Raw genomic sequence first — 21,540 nt, forward strand, 5'->3', positions numbered from 1 at the left:
GCTTTGAAATCAGTTCAGTAGAGGATGTTAACACACCTCGTTACTCGCCTCAAAGCTCTCATGCACATGAAGTCGTGATTGGTTTATTGATCAATTTCTCTGAAACACATTTTGCTGTATGTTCAAGCTGCATCCTATTCTTGAATGCATTTTTCCACGAGAGCTAAACTCATATCACTACCCATATCTTCTCCCAATCTCTCTTCCCCCATTCTCCTCCCTCTCTTTCTTTTTCGTCTCCCCTGTTTCTTCTTTTCTTTTGTCTCTCTCCCTTTCTGTTTCTCTTTCTTTGCTCTCCTCATCTTAATGTTCCCCTCTGCAGTTTCTATGGAACTACAAGATGAACCTGACGAAGGACTACCGTTTTGACAATGCTGCATCGGAAGTTTGTCGTGAAGACCTCAGGAAGGTAAGTTTTCTCATAAACAGGGCATTCTTCAAGCAGCTGTGTAACAAACCAGTGCCCTGTTTCATAAAACTGTTCATGGAGTTATGCATGACTTTATGAACGACCGGAATATGAAATGCCAACATGTGTGCCTTTTAACAAAGTACGACTGTACATCAGTATCTAATCTGCATTGGGAGAAAAATACACTTTCAACCTAAAATGTTTGTTAAAATGTAAGAATAATCAATTTCATCTGCAAATTTCAATTGTAGCTATTGAAATTAACAATGATTAAGAAACCCACTTGGCTGCCATATTTAAGCTGTTTGTAAAGTTGTGCGTAACTTTACGAACAGCTTTATGAAACAGGGCCCTGATTACTATGGACATTTGTTCAGATTTAGATGATTGTAACAATTTTTCTTTGTGGTAGTTTCAAGGATAATATGGTGCTATCACCAAAGCTTGATAGATATATGCTATGGTTTTTGTCTCGCCCACCGGAGGTGAAGGCGAGACTAAGGGATCCAAATGGCGTCCGTCCGTCGTCCGTCACAAATGTTAAAGTTTACCTGCAAGACTCTCTTATGATGCATAACTCGGCAACTGTTACAGCAATGGCAGCCACACTTGGGTGATAGAAGCACTAGGGGTATCTTCATGTTATGGTGTTGTTGGAGGTCATGTGATGATGTCAAAGGTCATTTGAGGTCATATATTAAAGAGTATGTGCAAGACTCTCTTTTCTATGTTAAAGTTTACCTGCAAGACTCTCTTTTGACAAATAACTTCACATAAGTTACTTGGATTACAACCTAACTTGGGTCATAGATGCACTGGGGGTACCTTCATGTTATGGTGCCGTTAGAGGTCACAGGATAAGGTCAAAGGTCATTTGAGGTCATACGTTAAAGTTTACTTGCAAGACTCTCTTATCACACTTAACTCGACACACATTGCTACAATGGCAATCAAACTTGGGTGATGGATGCACTTGGGGTACCTTCATGTTATGGTGCCGTAAGAGGTCACATGATAAGGTCAAAGGTCATTTGAGGTCATACGCTAAAGTTTACTTGCAAGACTCTCTTATCACACGTAACGCAGCACATGTTGCTACTATGGCAATCAAACTTGGGTGATGGTAGATGTCTCTTGGGAAGTTGAAGGTAACCACAAGGTTAAAGGTTACAGACAGGGGTCAACGAACTTTTAGGGCCCAATGTTAAGTTTTTAGGGCGCATTTCGTTTATGGCTCATAACTTTTGATCCCTTTGTCCGTTTGTGACCAAACTTGGATGGAAGATGTCCCTTGGGGAGGTGAAGGTCGTCACAAGGTCAAAGGTCACAGACAGGGATCAACTAACTTTTAGGGCCCAATGTTATGTTTTTAGGGCGCGTTTTGATTGTGGCTCATAACTTTTGATCCCTATGTCCGTTTGTGACCAAACTTGGACGGTAGATGTCCCTTGGGGAGTTAAAGGTCATCAAAAGGTCAAAGGTCACAGAAAGGGGTCAACAAAATTTTAGGGCCCAATGTTAAGTTTTTATGGCGCGTTTCAATTATGGCTCATTACTTTTGATCCCTTTGTCCGTTTGTGACCAAACTTGGATGGTAAATGTCCCTTAGGGTGTTGAAGGTCACCACAAGGTCAAAGGTCATAAGCAGGTCAATTAACTTCTGGGAGTTATTAAAAAAATATTAATTCCTTGTACGAGAATGGGCGAGACACAATTTGGCGATTGCCTTGTCAAAATTAGATTTTCCTGTAATTGACTTCAGGAGATCATACATAATATGTGTGTGTGTTTGTGTGTGTGTGTGTGTGTGTGTGTGTGTATGTGTGTATGTGAATGTGTGTATGTGAATATGTGTATATATAAGTTTATAAGGAGGGGTAAAAGAGAAGATGGGTTAAAAGAAGATGAGTAGATGAAAAGAAAGTTGTTTTTTTTTTAGTAAGGTTATCTATCAAACAAAAGAGATTATTTATGCAAATAAGAACAGAGATGTGAATAATTGTATTTTTTGTTTGTTGATGGTAAAGGTCAATTTTATTGTGCAATAGTTAATATTTCTAATGTATGTTTGTATATTTGAATGTATTCATGATGATCTTTGTAAAATGTCCGCAATTCAGCCTCCTGGCTGCAAGAGATGTTATTTAATAAATACCTTTCAATTACCTTTCAATCAATATACATGAAAGAAACTACAGAATGCTCTCATTCCCTGGTCACACAGTTCAGTGACTGCACCGGTATGGAGCCCGGTAAGGGACTGATTCTCCCCTGCTTGCTGGACCACTTTGACGATATCGCCAACCAACAGTGCGTCCAGTATCTCAACCGCATGAAGGAGATCACCTTCAGCGACTTCCGCCTCATCACCGGCTTCTACGAACAGTGCAGCGACGACATTGCCACCTTCAAGTGCGGCGTGGTGAATGAGGACGGTAACGCTGCCACCAACGTGAGTCGAAAATCCATGCTGCAATATATCTGCTCTTCATTGCTGTACTTTCAATATGCAGATACAGTACCAGCATGATACCTGCTGGCACAAAGCCCCATCTCTTAAGGATGTCAAATATTCAGGAAAAGAAAAAAAAAATGGCAGCCAAAACACAATAACAGTTGCGATTGCTTGTCCTTTGACATACTGTGCTGGTGTCATTTTGGGGCTAAGACAGCTCAATTTTTGGACAGGACATCACATAACTGATTATCTGACATTAAATCCAAAAAATGATTTTCACAAAAACCTGAGATACAAGCTTTTGTCACCCCAGCAACGATAGGAGTGTATGGATTGTTGTCATGGCGACTAATTACCACCTGTGAATTTTTAAAGTGGTAGAGTGACAAACTGTGTGATCAGTATGATAGTTGACAAAAGCGTAGATCATTCACAGTGATGATGCTACCTTTGTATGTAACAGTGAAAAGGGCTTAATTTGGTACTGATACTTGTGTGACATTCGTTGAAATGAATGTCACATTTCAGTTGCATCAAATGCCATTTAGCAGTTAGCTGAGGCTGTGTATTGAGTGGTACACAAGCATCAATATTTGGACGCCGTGTGAACACTTGATAGAGTGTACATAGTAAAGAGAAAATGTTACCTTTGGCGGGAATGCTAGACTATTTTACGATGAACAAGATCTTTTTTCATATTGTTTTTATGTTGTTGTTTATGTCGCCTTTTATATGGTTGGAGAGGTATATTTTCTTCAAAAATGCATGAAGAGTCTGACTAAAAAACAGTGAGTTTAATCAGTCGGAATGAAATGTGACTTATGAATATGATTTAGATAATGCTTAGTCCCAGGGGGTAGTTCCAAGGGTGTGTTTGTGTCTTATCACAAATTTTGTTATGCCAACAGTGGTTTCTGTTTTTGCTCCATTTGTGTTTGTTTGTTTGGTTTAGTGACATTAATATATCACCCTATGTCCTTCTGCTGCCTTGCTTTTTTTCAGTGGGTGGGACAGGATCTTAGTCTGGTAATTGCCCTTTTCATAGCTCCAACCTGTACAATTCAGAATTAAAAGGTATTAGAGAAAGCATAGTGTGGAAATGGTCTATACTGAAAGACTCATTCCTCTTTAATAGGTATCGCATGGTATACTAGACAACATACATGGTGTGATTTATAAAAAAATGGCTTGTATTCATTTTTCTGCTTCTTTCACTAACGAAAACTTGAGAATAATTTTGAGAAATTTCTCTTTGGGCTTCATTCTGAATTGGGTTTGATTGATTTGGGCTTCATTCTATAAAAAAAAAATGGTTGTGTTAGTCTTATCATATCTGTAATATCAAATTGAAGAATGGAGTATTATTCAATTCAATTCAATTCAATTCAATTCAATTCAATTCAATTCAATTTTACTTGGCACATAATAAATAAAAAGTACATTATGTACACAATAAAAACAAAAGCAATGCGTATATTGTATATACATGCACCTGTTAAGGAAATTAATGACAGGACCCCTTTGGAATATTATCTGAAAGGATACTCCTTTGGAGTATTATCTGAAAGGATAAAGGGAAAGAGATCAAATCTTATTCTTATTCTCACCCTTCTTGAGCTGACAATCTGTGGAAGGAGACTTTCGGATGAAAACAGAATGACAGACAGCTTTGTGTGCAATTAATCTCGTTTTAATCCCTTAGCTCCACCATTCCCAAGGAGGCACCATCCACTGCCTAGAGAAGAACATCAAGAAGCTTGGAGGCAAGTGCAAGCTGCAGATACTGCGGGTCGCTGAACTCTCCTCCCGCGACTACCAGGAGGACCGCGCCCTCTTCTTCGCCTGCCGCGACGACCGGGAGCGCTTCTGCCCTAAGGAAGTCAGCGGCCAGGGACGCGTCTACAAATGCCTGTTGAAGAACAAATTTGACAAGGAGATGAGTGAAGACGTAAGGCATTACATTTGCAAGCTCTTTTATTTCTAAACTGGGAAAGCTGTGACATTCTATTCAGATTCAGATTCAGATTTATTCAACACTTTCAGTAAAAACAGAGGAAAAATACAGAAAATTGACAACACTATACTATAACAAGAAAAGAATGATCACAATAAGCATCAGTATAACATTACGAATATACAATACATTTGAAATTGTTCGGAGACAGACAGAAAGGCTATGCTTTATACAAAAGTCCTGTCCCCATACTATTTCATTCATAAAATATCAAAATATTGATTGAATACATTTCTTTATGAACTAATACACACATACATAAGCACACACACACACACACACACACACACACACACTGACATATTTTATAAGAGAACAATTTATCACACAATTTCGACATACTGATTCAAAACATGCAATTTTAAAGGCAGCCGATCGCCATCCCTAATGGTACGTAAACTCCGAACGACCGAAGTTTGTGTAATGCTATCACTGAAACAAGTTTTAGTGTATGTGTGTGCGTGTGTGTGTACGCATCATACACAAACATTGTCACCGCGAGCTGCGGTGATTGGAGGAGAGAGGCCAGAAGACGCTGCGGCGTGTGTGTGTGTGTGTGTGTGTGTGTGTGCGTGTGTGTATACGCATCATACACAAATATTGTCACCGCGAGCTGCGGTGATTGGAGGAGAGAGGCCAGAAGACGCGTGGCTCTTTTGGCCTCTCTTCATGCGCATGCGCACTGAGAGTGTGCGTCCATTCGGAAGCTCTCGTGGCTCGCTGGGACAGCCATTTTGGGTTATGAGATAAGCACAGGGAGCTCTCTTGTAGCCTACCGTATTTTCGCTGACCCATTGAGCCAGCGCTATTCTCATTCGGGGGTCACTACATTTGATACAGAATGGGGGAGGCAGCGTGTTGCGTTCGTCTCCGTGCCGCACAAACCACTCGCCACGACTGAGTGTCTTTAATCTTCTTTTAAATTCATCAATCATGTAAAAAGTGCCTTTCAGTGTCCTCATACTTGCTTAGAAAAGCAGATTGATTGGTACATTCAAGTAGCCAAGTGTGCAAGTATTCAGTATCTAGAAAAAAATCAAGAAAAAACCCCAACAACAGACAAAAAAAAAGAAGATAAAATGCCCTATTAATACTGTGTAGGCCATGTTTTTAGTTGGGTTTTTATGTTCGCAAATTTCGAGAGGCAGGTGCTATTGGCAAATTTTAAGACATGCAAAAATAGGAATTTTGATGCCAACATGAGCGCTACTTGCACATTTCTCTGTCCATTATTGTACTCGCAAAATTATCCAGAAGTCCCAATTCGTGAATATTAGACTCTTTAGATATATGGCATATGAAGAATAAAGCAAATATTAAAGAAATGACTGCATTGCCGTGTCATTTCAGATGTGCATATAGACTCATTCGTGGGCAGTTGCTGGTCCTTACAAGCATACGATTACCAATTGCTTCTACAATACCTGATAAGATATTTGTAGTAATCAGAAAACCAAAGGAATTCAAACACACTGTGATATTCTTGAATGCAACTTCTCCCCCCCCCCATCTTCTCACCACTGCCTTATTGTCTGCCCTCATTCTACCCCATTAACACCCCTCTTTCTACCCCTCCTTGACCCCCTTTTCACCCACTCCTTCATTACCTTTCCGCCCCTCCTCCACCCGTCTCCCCACCGTGCAGTGCAAAGAGAAACTAACGACGAGACAGAAGGTTGTCGCCGAGGACTACAAGGCCAACTTCAGGCTGATGCGCAAGTGCAAGAAGGAAGTGGCAGAGGCGGCGTGTTCCCTCGGTGACGCTAAGACCAAGGAGATGAAGCTGGCCAACATCCTGCTGTGCCTGGAGCGAGGGAGCAAAGAGAGTGAGTGTATCACAAGCACCCTCCTGAGACTCGTGATCGAGTGGGAACATTAATTTTCATGACTGATAAGATAATTCTGGTCTGTGACCTTTGCCCTTTTCATGTGTAGAAAAGTTGAGAAATGCACATCTGGTCCTTGATGTCATTAGCACAAGACAAATTTATCCATCATTAGGGAATGTTTGCCTGTCAAAAGAGTCAGAAAAAAATGATAATTACTAATAAAAAGTTGATAAGGATCAGCCTTATCTGTTACTAATGGAGCTGAAGTACATTTTGTCATGATTGCGATTCATGTGATGTAACAACTGTAAGCCAGTTAGCAGATAGCTCATGTGCACATTGGTACAAATGACCTTTCTTATTTTTTTCTCTTAGGCGCTTCACTCATTTTCACTTCACTCATTGCTCGATGTAACAGTTTACGGAATTCATCTGTCATATTCAAACGAAGGATGAACTTGTGTAGACTAGATGGTCAGAATGGTCTGTCAGTTAACATCTGGGAAAGCATCCATTTAATCATTGTGCATTTAAAGTATGAACAATTTCTTTCTATTGATATCATTTAATACCACTTTTCTGAAAATTTCAATATCTGATCATGTCTCGATAAGAGAATAGCAAAATCTCCCTTGATTTGGGATTATTTGTGTCCATTGAGATGCATGTAATTCACAAGAATCTCCCTAATTGCTCTATGGAATCTCCCTGATGTGGATGCGTGAATGTTGGCAGCCGTGTAATGTCGTTCTTGTCATGTGTTGTGCCGCAGAGACTGTGACCATCAGTGGAGAGTGCCAGGCGGAGCTGGTGGACGTACGGAAGGAGATCATGTCAGACTACATGATCAACCCAGAGCTGATGGAGAGCTGTGCTGTGGAGATCGAGGCGGAATGTAACGGGGTGCGCCGCGAGGGCAAGACCATCCACTGCCTCATGGGCCTGGCCAAGCGCAACAAACTCTCGGATAAGTGCAAGAAAGGCGTAAGTGCAAGCCCTCAATGGGCTTTAGTCTTTTCTTCTTGAGGCGGCACATGTGGGGGGTCTTTCCCTTTGGAAGCCATCGTGACAGGCAGCTTCCGGATTTAATATCTAATGATGCTGCTAAAAAGTCATGGTGCATTCTAAAACTCATTAGTTCACCTCTTAATATTTCACATTTATCCTTCAGTTTTACTTGCATGTCGCTTCTCTTTGTGTATTATTTGTTTGTTAGTTTGTTTTTCTTGAGGAAACCATCCAGGTAGAGAGTCTGAGAGTGGTGTGTGTTCCTCTTTGAAACGTGTAGTGATGTGAATCAAAAATCGTCTATGGATGTGAGTGATCATCCTTGAGCAGATCCGTCCTCACTGGACTGCACCTATATAACACAAGATAAAAAAAAAACCAGTGGTTCTTATCAGGGCCGTCCATGTGGTGATCATCCCTTCAAGACTTCACTTCCTATCATATAGACTATCCAGTCCTTTTTAGGGCTGTCCACATGGCAATTCACCTTCGCATCACACCCAATCTCAACACAAGAAGACTCTACTACCCCTTCTCAAATGGTGAACTGCAAATCTCTCCCTGTGTTAACGGATATGAGTGTTTTCTCATTTGCCCATTGTAGCCGTATAATTGATGTGAATGTAAATTATAAATGTAATGCCATCGCTGGTCAGTGAGATCAATGAATTAACTTGTTCAGATAATTGATATACATGTGAATTATGCAATGTAACAGAAAACAGGGGAATCACTTCTTTCTTTTCTTTTTTTTTTCTGTGATGTCGCTGTGATGTCATCAGCTTTCCGATCTGGTGGAGGAAGCAGATGCGGGATCAGACTACAGACTTGACCCCGCCCTCCACGAAGCTTGCAAGCCAGTGAGGGATGCCCTCTGCCCCAAGAAATCTGATTCAGAGTGAGTTCATTTGTGAGCCAGAGCCAAACCCATCCCTCTCCCTTTTTCTTTCATATCCATCCATTTACATTTACATTTCGCACATCGTCTCTTGGGTGACAAGACCTCGTATCGATAAAATGTCAAATGTTCAGGAGAGCAAAAAAACATGGCGGCCAAAGCACGATAGCAAATGGGATAGTCTTTCCTTTGACATGCCGTGGTGGTTTCATTTTTTTGGTATGACAGCTGGGATTCGGACAGAACATCACTTAACTGATTATCTGACCATTAATTTTTTTAAAAAGTCATTTTCACCAAAATTTGAGATACAAGGTCTCGTCACCCTAGCGACGATATATGTTTAAAAATATACATAGGCATATGCACATTCAAATCATCACACTGACATACACACAAATATGATTTATGAATAAGGAGCGTTACCATATAGTGAGAAATAAGAATGTTGAATATTGCAGTGGATATCAAGGAATGACAAAGACCCTTGACCTAATGTAAAAGTGGATATTTATTACGCATGTAATTTTTCGCGCTCGATTGGGTAAGATGGATTTGGTGTGTTTTTAATTCCGCGGAATCAGGACTGGAACATAAGGCATGCAAAAATATTCGCATGCTTTTATGGTCGTGCTAGCATCTGGTTGCACTAATGCGCAAAAATTTCCACTTTTACAGTATCAGGCATCAGCCTTGATGGACTGGACTGCACCTTACAAATTTGCATCATAGCCTTTATGTAACTTATAGAGATTCAGAAAATACATGTAGACGTAGAGGATCAAGGAGAAAGACAGGTAGGCAAATAAAAATGAAAAATACAATTGAATGAAAGAATTGATACGACAAGGATTGATCTGGAAATGTTAAGTAATCAAGATTTAGGAAATATGAACTTTCCAAAGTAATTGTCTATGTGCATATGTATGTATAGCATATAGAAAAAAATTCTGGAGGGAAGATGCGTTTTTGTGTGAAATTATAATTGTAATTGTGAAAATGTGTCTTCCTTTCTTCAGCCCCGCCCCCTTTCTGTTTCGCTGTAATGTCTGAGAAGTGTACTGGTAGTCCAGCAACTGTGATTACTGCAGATTCCATCACATTTTCTCTTGTCCTTTCTTGTAGGGTGCTACAATGTCTGATGGACAGTATTGATGATAACCAGATGAAGGATGTCTGTGCAGAGAAGCTCCTGGAAATACAGTACTTTATTTCAAGAAATTTCAGGTGAGCCATTTTGTATTGTCTATGATTCTTCCTGGAGCGGAGTGGTCCCTTCAGAGTGCTGTGTAGTTCTGAGCCTCGTTTTATCAAAAGATAAAATCGATTTTAAATGTCCTTACTACACAGGCTGCCATAGACTTACAGTTGAAATGAACTATGTAATCAAGTTTAACTCTGCGTAAAACAGGGCCCTGGTCCGTTTTCCATTGGGATGACTTTTGTCTGTGCTAAATATGATACTGGCGTAGTAGTTCTGTATGCTTTCTGCACGTTTGGTATGCATTGGAATGTAAGTAAGAATGTGTGAAGTGAAAAGCTGACAACTTGGTCGTCAGGAAAAAGATTCACAACTTTGAATTTATCAGTGTAACTTCCAAGTCATTTTTTATCACTGATTCCTGGCATGTGTTGAAGATAAGATGACATCCCCATTTTTTGTTTTACCCCTTTACATCTGCTACAGGTTAGATCCAGTGCTCTACAAGAACTGCCAGTCTGATGCCAAAGTTCTGTGTTACACAGAGAACTGGACAGCCTCCAACAACGTTCCCGCTGGCATCGTGTTTTCTTGCCTCCACGGCCATCTGCATAATGAGGAAAGTCCGGTATGGAGATGAGAAACTACAGTACCGACAGCGAATGATTTTCCACGCAAACGTTTGGGAATATTTCCGAATATTCGCGAATTGCACATTGGCGAATATTTGGGAATATTTGGAAAGAATTATTATCCTGGATCAAAAAAGAAGAAGTATCCAACGCATTGCAAAAGCGTGAATACTCGCAAATTTGTGATGCGCGCATATGCGTGCAATGCGTAAACATTCGTTAATATGTGGAAAATGATTTGCTGTCGGTACTGTAGAAGTAGTGGGAGAGTGGAGACATCCGGCAAAGCCTTAGGGTCTCTAGTGCCGCTTAACTGGACCTGAGTCCTTTGAAAAAAGAAACGACAACAAACAAACAAACAACAACAACTAATTGCTGTTCACCGCAACTTCTTGGGTAATATTGATATTTTTATGCAAACAAACATACAGGCTCAAGCAAGAATTCAACCTCCTTGGTAGAGGGTACAAAACAAAGCCAAATACTTGGTTTGGTCTCTTTTGATGCAGCATGTACAGATACCCTGATACAGAAGTTCACTTAGTTCTGTTTTATTCACGAATAACCGTGGTATATCTGGCAAGTTCTGTGCATGTGTCTATCTCACATGGGAGGAGATAAGAATTGTTTCGAGTGAAGTTGGAAATAAACTGCTGCATGATTTATAGTACTTCATGACACTATTACCACTTACATCTTGCATGAGTATTCCTCCTGAAGTGTGCATTACCACTCTAATCACAAGTACTAGTACTTTTGTAATGTAATTCTCATGAAATAGCATTCGTACTATGAATTACCATGTGACATACTGCAGTATGTCACCATAAATGCGAAGGTACCTGATGTTATACAGCAGAGCTTGCGGTGTACTGTTGAGTTCATTTGATAACAAACTTTTTGATTTGTGATTATTGTTATTATTTTTCTCACCCTCTGTGTTTTGATGTTTCATTTCCTTTTATGGCCAATCTCCAGGCTGTACTTTCTGTGGTATCTACATGGATGAGACCAGATTATTTTTTTGGTTGTCTTTTTTTAGGATTTGTGACTGTCTTTATAGATATGTGTCTAAAAAAACAAGAAGACTGTCCCCACAACTATACTGAACCTCTTTGCTGTTTTCCTGTCCGCTTAGCTCCAGCCCCGCTGTGCCGACCAGATCCATCGGGTCCTACGGCAGCGGGCCGTCAGCGTGCACCTCAACCCCCGCATCGAAGAGAACTGTCGGATGGACCTGGGCCTGCACTGCAGCGACAAGGTCAAGAGGGGAGAGGTGAGAACCACGCTGGAGGGTAAAAACCAGTTCGGGGTTTTGAAATGAGGAAATGAATTGAAATAATAGCGCTGTAGTCTGTATGAAGCATGCATGAAGGTGAGTCGGTGTGAAATGCAGATTGCATTCCAAGGACCTGTTGACCTGTTGATGAGGCATCATGATATGTGACAAGGAGGTGATGTAATAATGGTAGCTGTGACTGGTTGGTATGCTCCTGACTTTGTGTGACATCTATGTGGATAAGTCAATGATCTCTCTCTCTTCCGCTCTTTGTTTATCTATCTATCAATCCATCTATCTATCCATCTATCTATCTATCCATCTATATATATATATATATATATATATATATATCTTTCCCTCTCTCTCTCTCTCTCTCTCTCTCCCACTTCTCTCACTCTGTCATTCTTTTTGAGCAGTTTTTCTCACCAGTGAGTGAGTTGTTTTGCATGAAGACAAGAATGCCATCATGTCGTGTCATTCATCATGATTATAGGGACATAACACATAAAAACTAAATGAATGCCTCATGTGAACAGCTCTTCAACAAAACTAGATACCCGGCTGCTATTTGCATTGTATCTTGATCTGTTACATATGATTGCATTGTGGACAGAGTCTGTATGTAGCCATTCAAACTTGTGTACCTTCACGAATGCCACTGACTGCAATGCCATTTCTGTGTATGTCTGACTCCACCCTAAGGAACTCCAATGCCTGCAAGACAATGTAAACGACTTGACGGACCAGTGCAAGCAGGCTGTCGGGAACTTCACAATAGAGGAGGCTGAGGACATCCAGATGAATCGCAAGCTGATCTCCGCCTGTGCCCCGATGCTTCGCAGGTTCTGCCAGGTGAGAATTTCAGCAGAAATTAGTACAGTCTGACCCCTGTTAATGGGCCAATTGGGACCAGGGCCAATCCGCTTCATGAGATCAGGGCCCTGTTTCATAAAGCTGTTTGTAAAGTTATGCATGACTTTACGAACGACTGGAATATGCAGTGCCAATATGTGTGCCCGATTTTTTTCCTTATGCTTTAACAAAGTACAACTGTATGCCAATATTTCATCTAAATCTGGGCCAAAATACACTTTTAACCAAAACATGTGTTAACATGTAAGAATAATCATTATCATCTGTAAATTTCAACTTAAGCTGTTGAAATTAACAATGATTACGTAACCCACTTGTATTACCATATTTAAGTCGTCCGTTAAGTCGTGCTTAACTTTACAAACAGCTTTATGAAATGGGACCCTGGCCGGATATGGCAGAAACAATGTCTTTGTCTACATGTATATGAGTACAAGTTGGCTGCCGGCCCAAAGGTAGGCACATAGGTAGTTTACACTTTACCAGTAGCATAATTTATGCTAGCCTCCTTAGAATAATAGTCATGAAAAATGAAGTTATTTTACTGTAACATTTATGACATATTTCTGTAGGGAATATTATAGGTAAATTGCTCCAGTTTTGGATGAGTTTTAATTGTGTTCCTCTATTTTCCTTTAAAGAGATAAGAATGCATAAGCACTTTGTGTTTTTCTCAAAATGATTCAGTGCTTCAATAATGAAACATGAAATAAGCGAGGGCAGTTGTTTGACATAAAGAATGAGAACTAACAGTAGCATTTAACTTTTCACTGCTGTCAATTGTCAGGATTTTTCCAATGTTTTGATTGGTGATATCATAGAGACCTCATTGTTTTTTTCCTCCACTTTTTCTTCCCAGGACAAACTAAAGGCGAAGAAGGTGGATGAAGGAGAGGCCCTGCGCTGCCTGATTGAAAACAAGAACAACGATGAAATGGAGGCCAAGTGCCAGGCCAGCATAGAACATTTCCAACTGGTGAGACCCGGGCAGATGGTTGGATGGAAAGCTTTGATCAAGTGAAGCGGGGGCATTCCACGCAAACATTTTCAGGGGGTGTAGTGGGGTTTGTCTATGGCAGTATGCAGTGCCGAAATTGCATCTGTTAAAGAGGGGAAGATGTTAAGAAAAGCATATGCTGAGCCAAATTTTGTTGTTGCTATTGATTTTCCTGTGAAGTTAACAATGAGTTCGAAAAGACTAATGATTTGGCCAGAGTAAGCTTTGTCAGGTTTTGGGTGATTGTTGTTGCAGGTATTGTTGCAAGATGTCATTCTGTCCAGCTTACTTCAACAATGACAAACCATTTATCCAGCAAATTTGGATTTACCTGTAAAAATTAACAGCAGATAGATGGTTATCTATAAAAAGTGATAGACTTTGGATGTTTTGTTGTTGTTGTGGTGCACGTATATGTTTCTAGTCTGACGTTGTAATTCAACACAGTCATATTGTGCATATTCTCTGTGTGTGTGTGTGTGTGTGTGTGTGTGTGTATGTGTGATTGTGAGAATGGGCTACAGGTACATTGTAGTAGTAAAGATTTAACTTGTCATATATTTTAAAAAGGTATAATGATTTCTTTGCATGGGCAACAGCTGCAGCTGAAAGACTACAGATTTAGCTTCAAATTCAAGGAGAGCTGCCGTAAGGATGTCCTGAAGCTGTGCAAAGGAAGCCGAGACAAGTAGGTTACCATCTCTTTCAGTTGTCTGGATGATTGTGAGGAGGTTTAACCCTAATCAGGCTGGGCTTTTTTGGCTATGCTATATCTGGGGGGATTCCGCCCCCCCCCCCCCCCCCTTCAGATCTCGCCTATGGAACGCATGATCGCGCCGAAAATCAGCACACGCAACGCCTGCGACGTATACTATCAAAATGTATGGTTGCTTTCTCCGAAAAATTTTTCTTATATTTTTTATTAATTGATTATTGTAATTTATGCATGAAATCAGTTTTGGGCTCTAAATCACTTATTAATGCTCTAATTAAGCTAATTTCTTTTTTACAATGTTTCTTGTATCATTCTCCTGAGACATAGGATAAAAAAAAATCTGTATCGAAATTAATTTCTTATGTATTTGATTGTTTTTTGAATTTCTTATGTATTTCTTTGTTTTTCGACCTTTTGTTTTTGTTTGTTTTTTGGCCAAAATTTGTCACAGACATTTTTCGAAGCTTTATTATGCTAAAATAAATTAATTTCGTCCATTCTAAGTCAAGATATGAATTTTTATGTGAATTAATTGGAAAAACACAATTTGCTTTGGATTTGTACACAAAATCACGTTTTGGAACAATTTTGGGGTTGACAAATTTTTTTCGAACGGGCGTCGCGTCAAAACGGTATGCGCGGGCGCAACAATTTTGGTCCCAAAAGTTGCGCGATACTTGAAAGAAAAAAGTCATGAAACATCGCGGCGGAAGCTTATCGTGCTGCGAAGATATTGTGCAAAACGTCGAGGGGGGGGCAGATTCCCCCCCCCCCCCCCCAGCCTGATTAGGGTTAACCTTAAAATGGCCTGGGGTGGGGTGGGGGGGGGGGGAGGGTTTGAATCAACACCCCCTCAACATTTTCCACGACCATTCTTCCGAGCAAAATTTTTTAACAGCACTGCTCACTGACATTTTACTTTCAAGTCTCGCACACCTTTTGACACAATTTTCGCAAAAATTGGGCATACCCTTACGACGCTGTACGACCTTTCATACATGCTTATCAGACTGAAATTGGCTCAACAACTTGATTTTGTGTACGAAGTCTATGCAAATTGAGTTTTCTCACCTTATTCAAAAAGATATTATTTTCACTTTCAATGGCTGAAATTGATTAATTTCAGCATAATTATGCTTAAAATAGGTTCTGTAATAAATTTTGCGGAAATAAAATGAAGAAAACAAAAGGTCGAAAGACAAAGAAATACATTAAAGATTCATAAAACAATAGAATGCATAAATCAATTTTGGTACCAGATTTTTTTATTCAAGCACATTTTTAGGAATACTACAAAGAATAATGTCACCAATAATTAGGGAGCTATTAGCTTTATTTTCTAAGTTAAAGCAAAATTTATGATTTCATGCATGTCAATTAATATAAATTATAAAAAATGAAAAATTCAATGTTTTTTTTTAATTGTTTGGTAGATTTTGCAACAGGTAATGTATGTGCCAATTTTCATAACAATTGCGCAATTGACGGCGGAGATCTCCGGGGGGGTGGGGGGGTGGGGGGTGGGGGGGGGGTGGGGGGGTGGGGGGTGGGGGGGGTTACATCAACCCTCCCCCAGCTACAGAACAGGCCAAAAAGCCTCGCCTGGTTAGGGTTAAGATTTTTTCCATCACAGTGATAGTTGTCACGTTCATGCTATCGGATGATGTCATGACTTTTCACATCTCCAAGGTGCTCAGATTCTTTCCTTTTCTAAGTGAATTTAATCTTCCACTCAAATTGTTTTAAGTTTATAATGATGCATGAAACACAGATGGCATTTTAAAGGGAAGTGTGAAAAGAGTTTATTTTAGTTTTGTGCAAACCAGTGGAAGATAGATGAGGCAGTGGCAATATTTCCTTCTGTTATTCACATGAGTGGTTATGGTTGATATTACTCTTTCGGGAAGATGTGTTAAAGGCATAATTTACCTTTGGCAGATAAAACAAAAACTAAGTATTAGTACATCAAAATAGTTCTAAAATGTTAGTAAGGGATAGAAACAACTAATGTAAAAATTTGAGTCACTATAATCAATATTAAGTATGTTAAAAATACAAAATGTGAACAATAGTTATAATAGAATTGTTTCCAGACTAAACCGTCTACAGTTGTGGTTTAATGAGAAAAATAGTGCTATCTCCTTATATTTTAGGCTTTGTTGCAAAGATTTTGTATGGTAGGATGTTTTGTGATGCAACTGACCTACACATATGCATCAAAAATGATAACTTGAACATTTTTAAATCACTGCTCCCAAAGGTAAACAGGACCTTTAAAACAGTCCAAAATGTTAATATTTTATTTTAGTCTGTTTCTTCTTGGAACATGCTGTTCTGTTTGTTTGACTCAACTCTTCTTTTCAAGATCAGCGTCAGCACGTAATTGGGGTTTTCCTTTAATGCTTTCCTTCATCCTTGCATATTATATACATTGTAAGTAAGTCCCATTTTCAATGCACACACCAATTTCTCACTTGAACAGATGACAGGTTGGAAGAATCCTGATGCTGATTACGTGATTAGCATGTCCTCCAAAATCAATGTGGCCTTGGAGGACGAGCAACCTTGCACTAGCCATGCCTCTCTGTGAAATAGTGAAGGAAATGTTACGAGGTTGATTAACGAGTTTGGACATGGCTGCGGGGGCATTGCCACTGCCAGACCAGTTTGATCATTTGTACAGAGCAGTGCTTGATTTAATTCATCGCCATTGCGAGTGCAAATGTTAACTCTAGCGCCTGGTGTTTTTTTTTCAGTGTGTCAACCTCTGTTCACTGCAGATGACATTAAGTTGCACAGGATTATTGGAGATTAGAATTGAATTACAGGGAAGGATACGGGGATGAAATGAACCGGGCAAAGAGTAACATCATCACACACCCACGCCCCACATCCGCTCACATACGCACAGACACATGAGGGCAATAGTGGACCACTGTGTGATATTTGAGATGGTCCATTACAGTCAGTTCTCTTATTCAAGTCATAATTTGTAACTAATATGATAAGTGTGTGTACAGTAATTTTGCTCCCGTAAAAGGTTGAAGAGTTCACACTCTGCATCATGCTTTGGTTTTTTTATCAGTGATATGAGCTTCAACAACAACAAAAGTCCATGCGTATATGAAAAAAGTAAAATATAATGCTTCACAGATGAACTGCCAAAATAACAACAACAACAATACACTTGTAATGTTTCCAAGTGCAGAAAAGCAATATTCTTCTAGGTTTGATGGAGGCAGTCTTTCCTGAAAATGTTAATATTTATACCCCCGCCAAACGAAGTTTGAAGGGGGTATATAGGAATCAGCGGACGGTCGGGCGGTCGGGCGGTCGGTCGGGTGGTCGGGCGGTCGGTCGGGCGGTCGGGAGGTCGGTCCGTTGCAAATCTTGCGTCGCGAACTACTTCCTCAGTTTTCAACCGATTCCCATAAAACTTGGCACAGATGTGTGCCTTGGGTTGTAGATGTGCAAGACGTATTTTTTGACAGTACCCAAAAGTACGTTGCCATGGTAACGGCATATTATGGGCAAAAATGGGTACAAATCTTGCGTCGCGAACTCCTCCCACAGTTTTTGATCAATTTTTATGAAATTAGGTACAGATGTTCATCTGAATATGTTAATGTGCAAGACACATATTTCCGCAGTGGCAAAAAGTGCGTTGCCATGGTAACGGCATGTTATTGGTAAAATATAGGGCAAAATGCTTCATGGCAAAACTGCTTCATCAGTGTTCTTCCAATTCTCATGGAATTCATATTGAATATTTGTCTTAGGATATAGGTCAGCATGACACATTTCTTGACAGTGACAAAAAGTATGTTGCCATGGTAACAGCTCACATATTATGAGCCAAAATGATGGAAAATTTTGTGTTACAAACTACTTCCTCAGTTTTTGCCCAATTTCAATGAAACTTGGTACAGATGTGTGCCTTTGGTTGTAGATGTGCAAGACGCATTTTTTGACAGTACCCGAAAGTACGTTGCCATGGTAACGGCATATTAATGGCAGAAGATCAAGGAAAGATCTTGCGGATTTAGCTACTTCCTCAGTTTTTTGACCAAAGCTTATGAAATGTGGCACACACCTTGATCTTGGTGGGAAGATGTGGAAGACATATTTTTCGGACGTGTCGGAAGCTGCGTTGCCATGGTAACGGCATATAAATGGCAGAAGATCAAGGAAAGATCTTGCGGATTGAACTACTTCCTCTGTATTCGACTGAAGCTCATGAAATGTGGCACACACATTGGTCTTGGTGGGAAGATGTGCAAGACATATTTTTGGGACGTGTCGGAAGCTGCGTTGCCATGGTAACGGCATATTAATGGCGGAAGATCAAGGAAAGATCTTGTGGATTGAACTACTTCCTCAGTTTTTGACAAAAGCTTATGAAATGTGGCACACACAATAGTCTTGGTGGGAAGATGTGCAAGACATATTTTTCGGACGTGTCGGAAGCTGCGTTGCCATGGTAACGGCATTTAAATGGCAGAAGATCAAGGAAAGATCATTCCTTGGGTAAGACTGTCGTCACGGGGCGGGGGTATTAATCATTGTATCTGCAACATGCTTCAATAGAGTAGAAAGTAGACATGCGCAAATTCCTGTAGAGAGAACGAACTGGAGCCCCTCCGGTTCAAAGTCGAATGTATATGTTTATGATATTATTCCAGATTTATTCTGTGTTATGTTTTGTTGGAAAAACAAGAACAAAAATAAATAAATGAATTGAATTGAATTGAATTGAATTGAATTGAATTGAATTGAATTGACTTGAATTGACTTGTATTACATTGTATTGTATTGTATTGTATTGTATTGTATTGTATTGTATTGTATTATATTGAATTGAAAAGAAAAAACAGGACTTGATGCTGTCACTCCTTGTACCCCCCTTGCAGGTCCTCCATCATCAAGTGCCTGAGCTCCAAGGTGAGGGATAGCATTCTCCTGAGCCAGGCCCCGCCCGTCACCGAGGAGTGTAGGCAGCAGCTCAAGTTTGAACTCCTCCAGAGGGTGAGTGTGCGTGTGTGTGTGTGTGTGTGTGTGTGTGTGTGTGTGTGTGTGTGTTGAGAGGCGCTTAGGCACATGGGGTCATTTACAAGGCACTGCTGACCGCTCTGGCCATCAAGTTAAGGGAATGGCCCCCTTGTCCCTCCCTCACATACACTTATTCTTATGTACAAGATATACTGTTAAAGTAGAAATTTTCAATTTTCATGAGTAATATTTTGCAATCAGCTGAGGAATATGAATTTTCATGTGTATTTTTTTTAATTCTGTGGAATCAAAGAGATGAAATATTATTACATACAAGAAGCAAAAATATTTGTGTGCTTTTACTTTCATGCTAGCTTCATGTTGCGCAGAAGACGTGAAAATTTCCACTATTAACAGTATGATTTTAGATGGCTGGAGACCATCCAATATTACATGTAGTTGCCCAGAAGGTCTGTCATGGAAGAAATAGATGCAATATGTTTGTAAGCGCAATGCAGATAGCGATATAGATCATTCGTTTCATATTCTGAGTATAAACATTCAGAATTTAGGAGGCGAGTATTTGTATGTCGTAAACATGTTTATTGAAAGGTATTTATACGATAACATCCATTGCAGCCCACAGGCTGAATCACAGACATTTTACATGAATTATCCAAGCTGTTCCAAGCCTGTACTGATAAATATCAAAGATATATCATAGACAAATGAGTTGCAGGCTAAAAAATGAGAGCATGAAGAAAGTTTGACTGTGGCATGTTTTCTTTACCCATGTACAAAGAGCAGGTCCATGTGATATTCATTTTCCTAGGGTATTGCATTGGAAAAATTGTCTGTGGATAGTGGTAGATAAAAGTCATATGAGTCTCTCATGTTTCTTTGGTTTGTGTGTGAAGTTGCCAATCCATTTGCTGCTTTAGAAGATAAATCGTTACTGTAAGATACTATATACGCCATATGCATGTATCTAGCAAGTCTAAATTTTGCGAATCGGAACTTCCTGCCGATTTCGCGAGTGGTTAAATTTGCAATCATTGAGTACTGTACTGAACAGAGAAATGTATACAGTGCACGTCATATTCATATGGGGGATCAGAGTCAATATTTTTGCGTGTCTTTAAATTCGCGAATAGCACCCGACTCACAGAAATTCACGAAAATAAAAATCTCGCAAAATGTTTGGCATAAACAGTACACCAAGTTTGTTTGTTCTGTCACTTATGAATGAGGGTAGCACCGATTTATTCTTCTGTTTGTGCTCTCATTTTGCTCGATGGTAAAGGATGAGAACATCGAGCTGGACCCTGAGCTGCAGAAGGTGTGCAAGTCGGAAATACGCCGCTTCTGTTCTACGGTGACCCAGGGCAATGCCCGGGTCATCGAGTGCCTGCGCTCGCACCAGGCCGACCTGGACAACGACTGCCACGTGAAGCTCTTCAACCGCGAGAAGGAAATGGCCGCCAAGCCGGACATTGATTATGCCCTCATGCACTCCTGCAAAAAGAGTATCAAGGTAGGTTGTCTCCTTTGTCATGTCAAGTTTTTGGTGTCTTTACATTCAGTTTGTGTCTTCATATGTTTTGTTGTGTCGAAGTAGCCTATTCTAATGTCACACTTGTATCTATTTACGTGTGTGTGCGTATTTGTGCATGTGTTTTGATGTTCAAATCAGAGAATGTAACTCTACATTGTAAATAACAAAATGCTGCAATGTGGCTGCTGGCCACAAAAGATACTGATATAATATCGTATAATGTCATATTGATGACATATCATTGTCAGGTGCAAATTAAATCTGTTCAAATTAAATCAAATCAAATCAAATGAAGCCCTTCCCAAATGGATCCACTCTGGGGAGACTTCTTCAGTTCTGTCATTGCCCTTTGCAACTTATCCTACAAAAAAGGTCGATTGACATGTCTACAATTGTGATATGACGTGGGTTAAATAATGAATTGATGGTATCATTGATCGAGTGACATTCTGAAGTCATAGTTTCGTTTTATTTGTTTTTGTCAAATGCTTTGAAATCTTATCCATTGAATGATAAGAAATAATGATTTGTAGGTATAACTTTTGTTTTTCTTGTTTGATATTGTTGTGTAAAAAATCGTTACAAGGTACATTTCATCTTGGAGAACTGTATGTGCTTTAATGTCTCATCAATCCTTGTTTGCTTTTGAACTGGATGTGTGTGGATGTGTGTGTTTG

The 21,540-nt window shown here is 39.9% G+C and overlaps 1 protein-coding gene across 1 annotated transcript in view; it reads left to right on the plus strand.

Moving 5' to 3' along the window:
* The first annotated feature begins 325 nt into the window (after positions 1 to 325).
* Positions 326 to 21,540, plus strand: part of LOC139728926 (Golgi apparatus protein 1-like) — a 30,391-nt gene continuing 9,176 nt past the window's right edge. Inside the window, exons 1-14 of the mRNA XM_071639855.1 lie at positions 326 to 409; positions 2,637 to 2,864; positions 4,573 to 4,818; positions 6,530 to 6,710; positions 7,486 to 7,697; positions 8,504 to 8,619; positions 9,745 to 9,846; positions 10,307 to 10,448; positions 11,591 to 11,728; positions 12,437 to 12,586; positions 13,467 to 13,583; positions 14,204 to 14,292; positions 19,230 to 19,344; positions 20,612 to 20,842. Of these exons, the coding sequence (XP_071495956.1) occupies positions 341 to 409; positions 2,637 to 2,864; positions 4,573 to 4,818; positions 6,530 to 6,710; positions 7,486 to 7,697; positions 8,504 to 8,619; positions 9,745 to 9,846; positions 10,307 to 10,448; positions 11,591 to 11,728; positions 12,437 to 12,586; positions 13,467 to 13,583; positions 14,204 to 14,292; positions 19,230 to 19,344; positions 20,612 to 20,842 (2,136 nt within the window). The 5' untranslated portion in view covers positions 326 to 340. The remainder of the gene's footprint in view (positions 410 to 2,636; positions 2,865 to 4,572; positions 4,819 to 6,529; positions 6,711 to 7,485; positions 7,698 to 8,503; positions 8,620 to 9,744; positions 9,847 to 10,306; positions 10,449 to 11,590; positions 11,729 to 12,436; positions 12,587 to 13,466; positions 13,584 to 14,203; positions 14,293 to 19,229; positions 19,345 to 20,611; positions 20,843 to 21,540) is intronic.

The sequence above is a fragment of the Diadema antillarum genome, unplaced genomic scaffold, assembly GCF_040938485.1.
Source record: "Diadema antillarum isolate AM-2024a unplaced genomic scaffold, OU_Dant_1.0 seq00000205_RagTag, whole genome shotgun sequence".
In the NCBI taxonomy this organism is placed as follows: Eukaryota; Metazoa; Echinodermata; class Echinoidea; order Diadematoida; family Diadematidae; genus Diadema; species Diadema antillarum.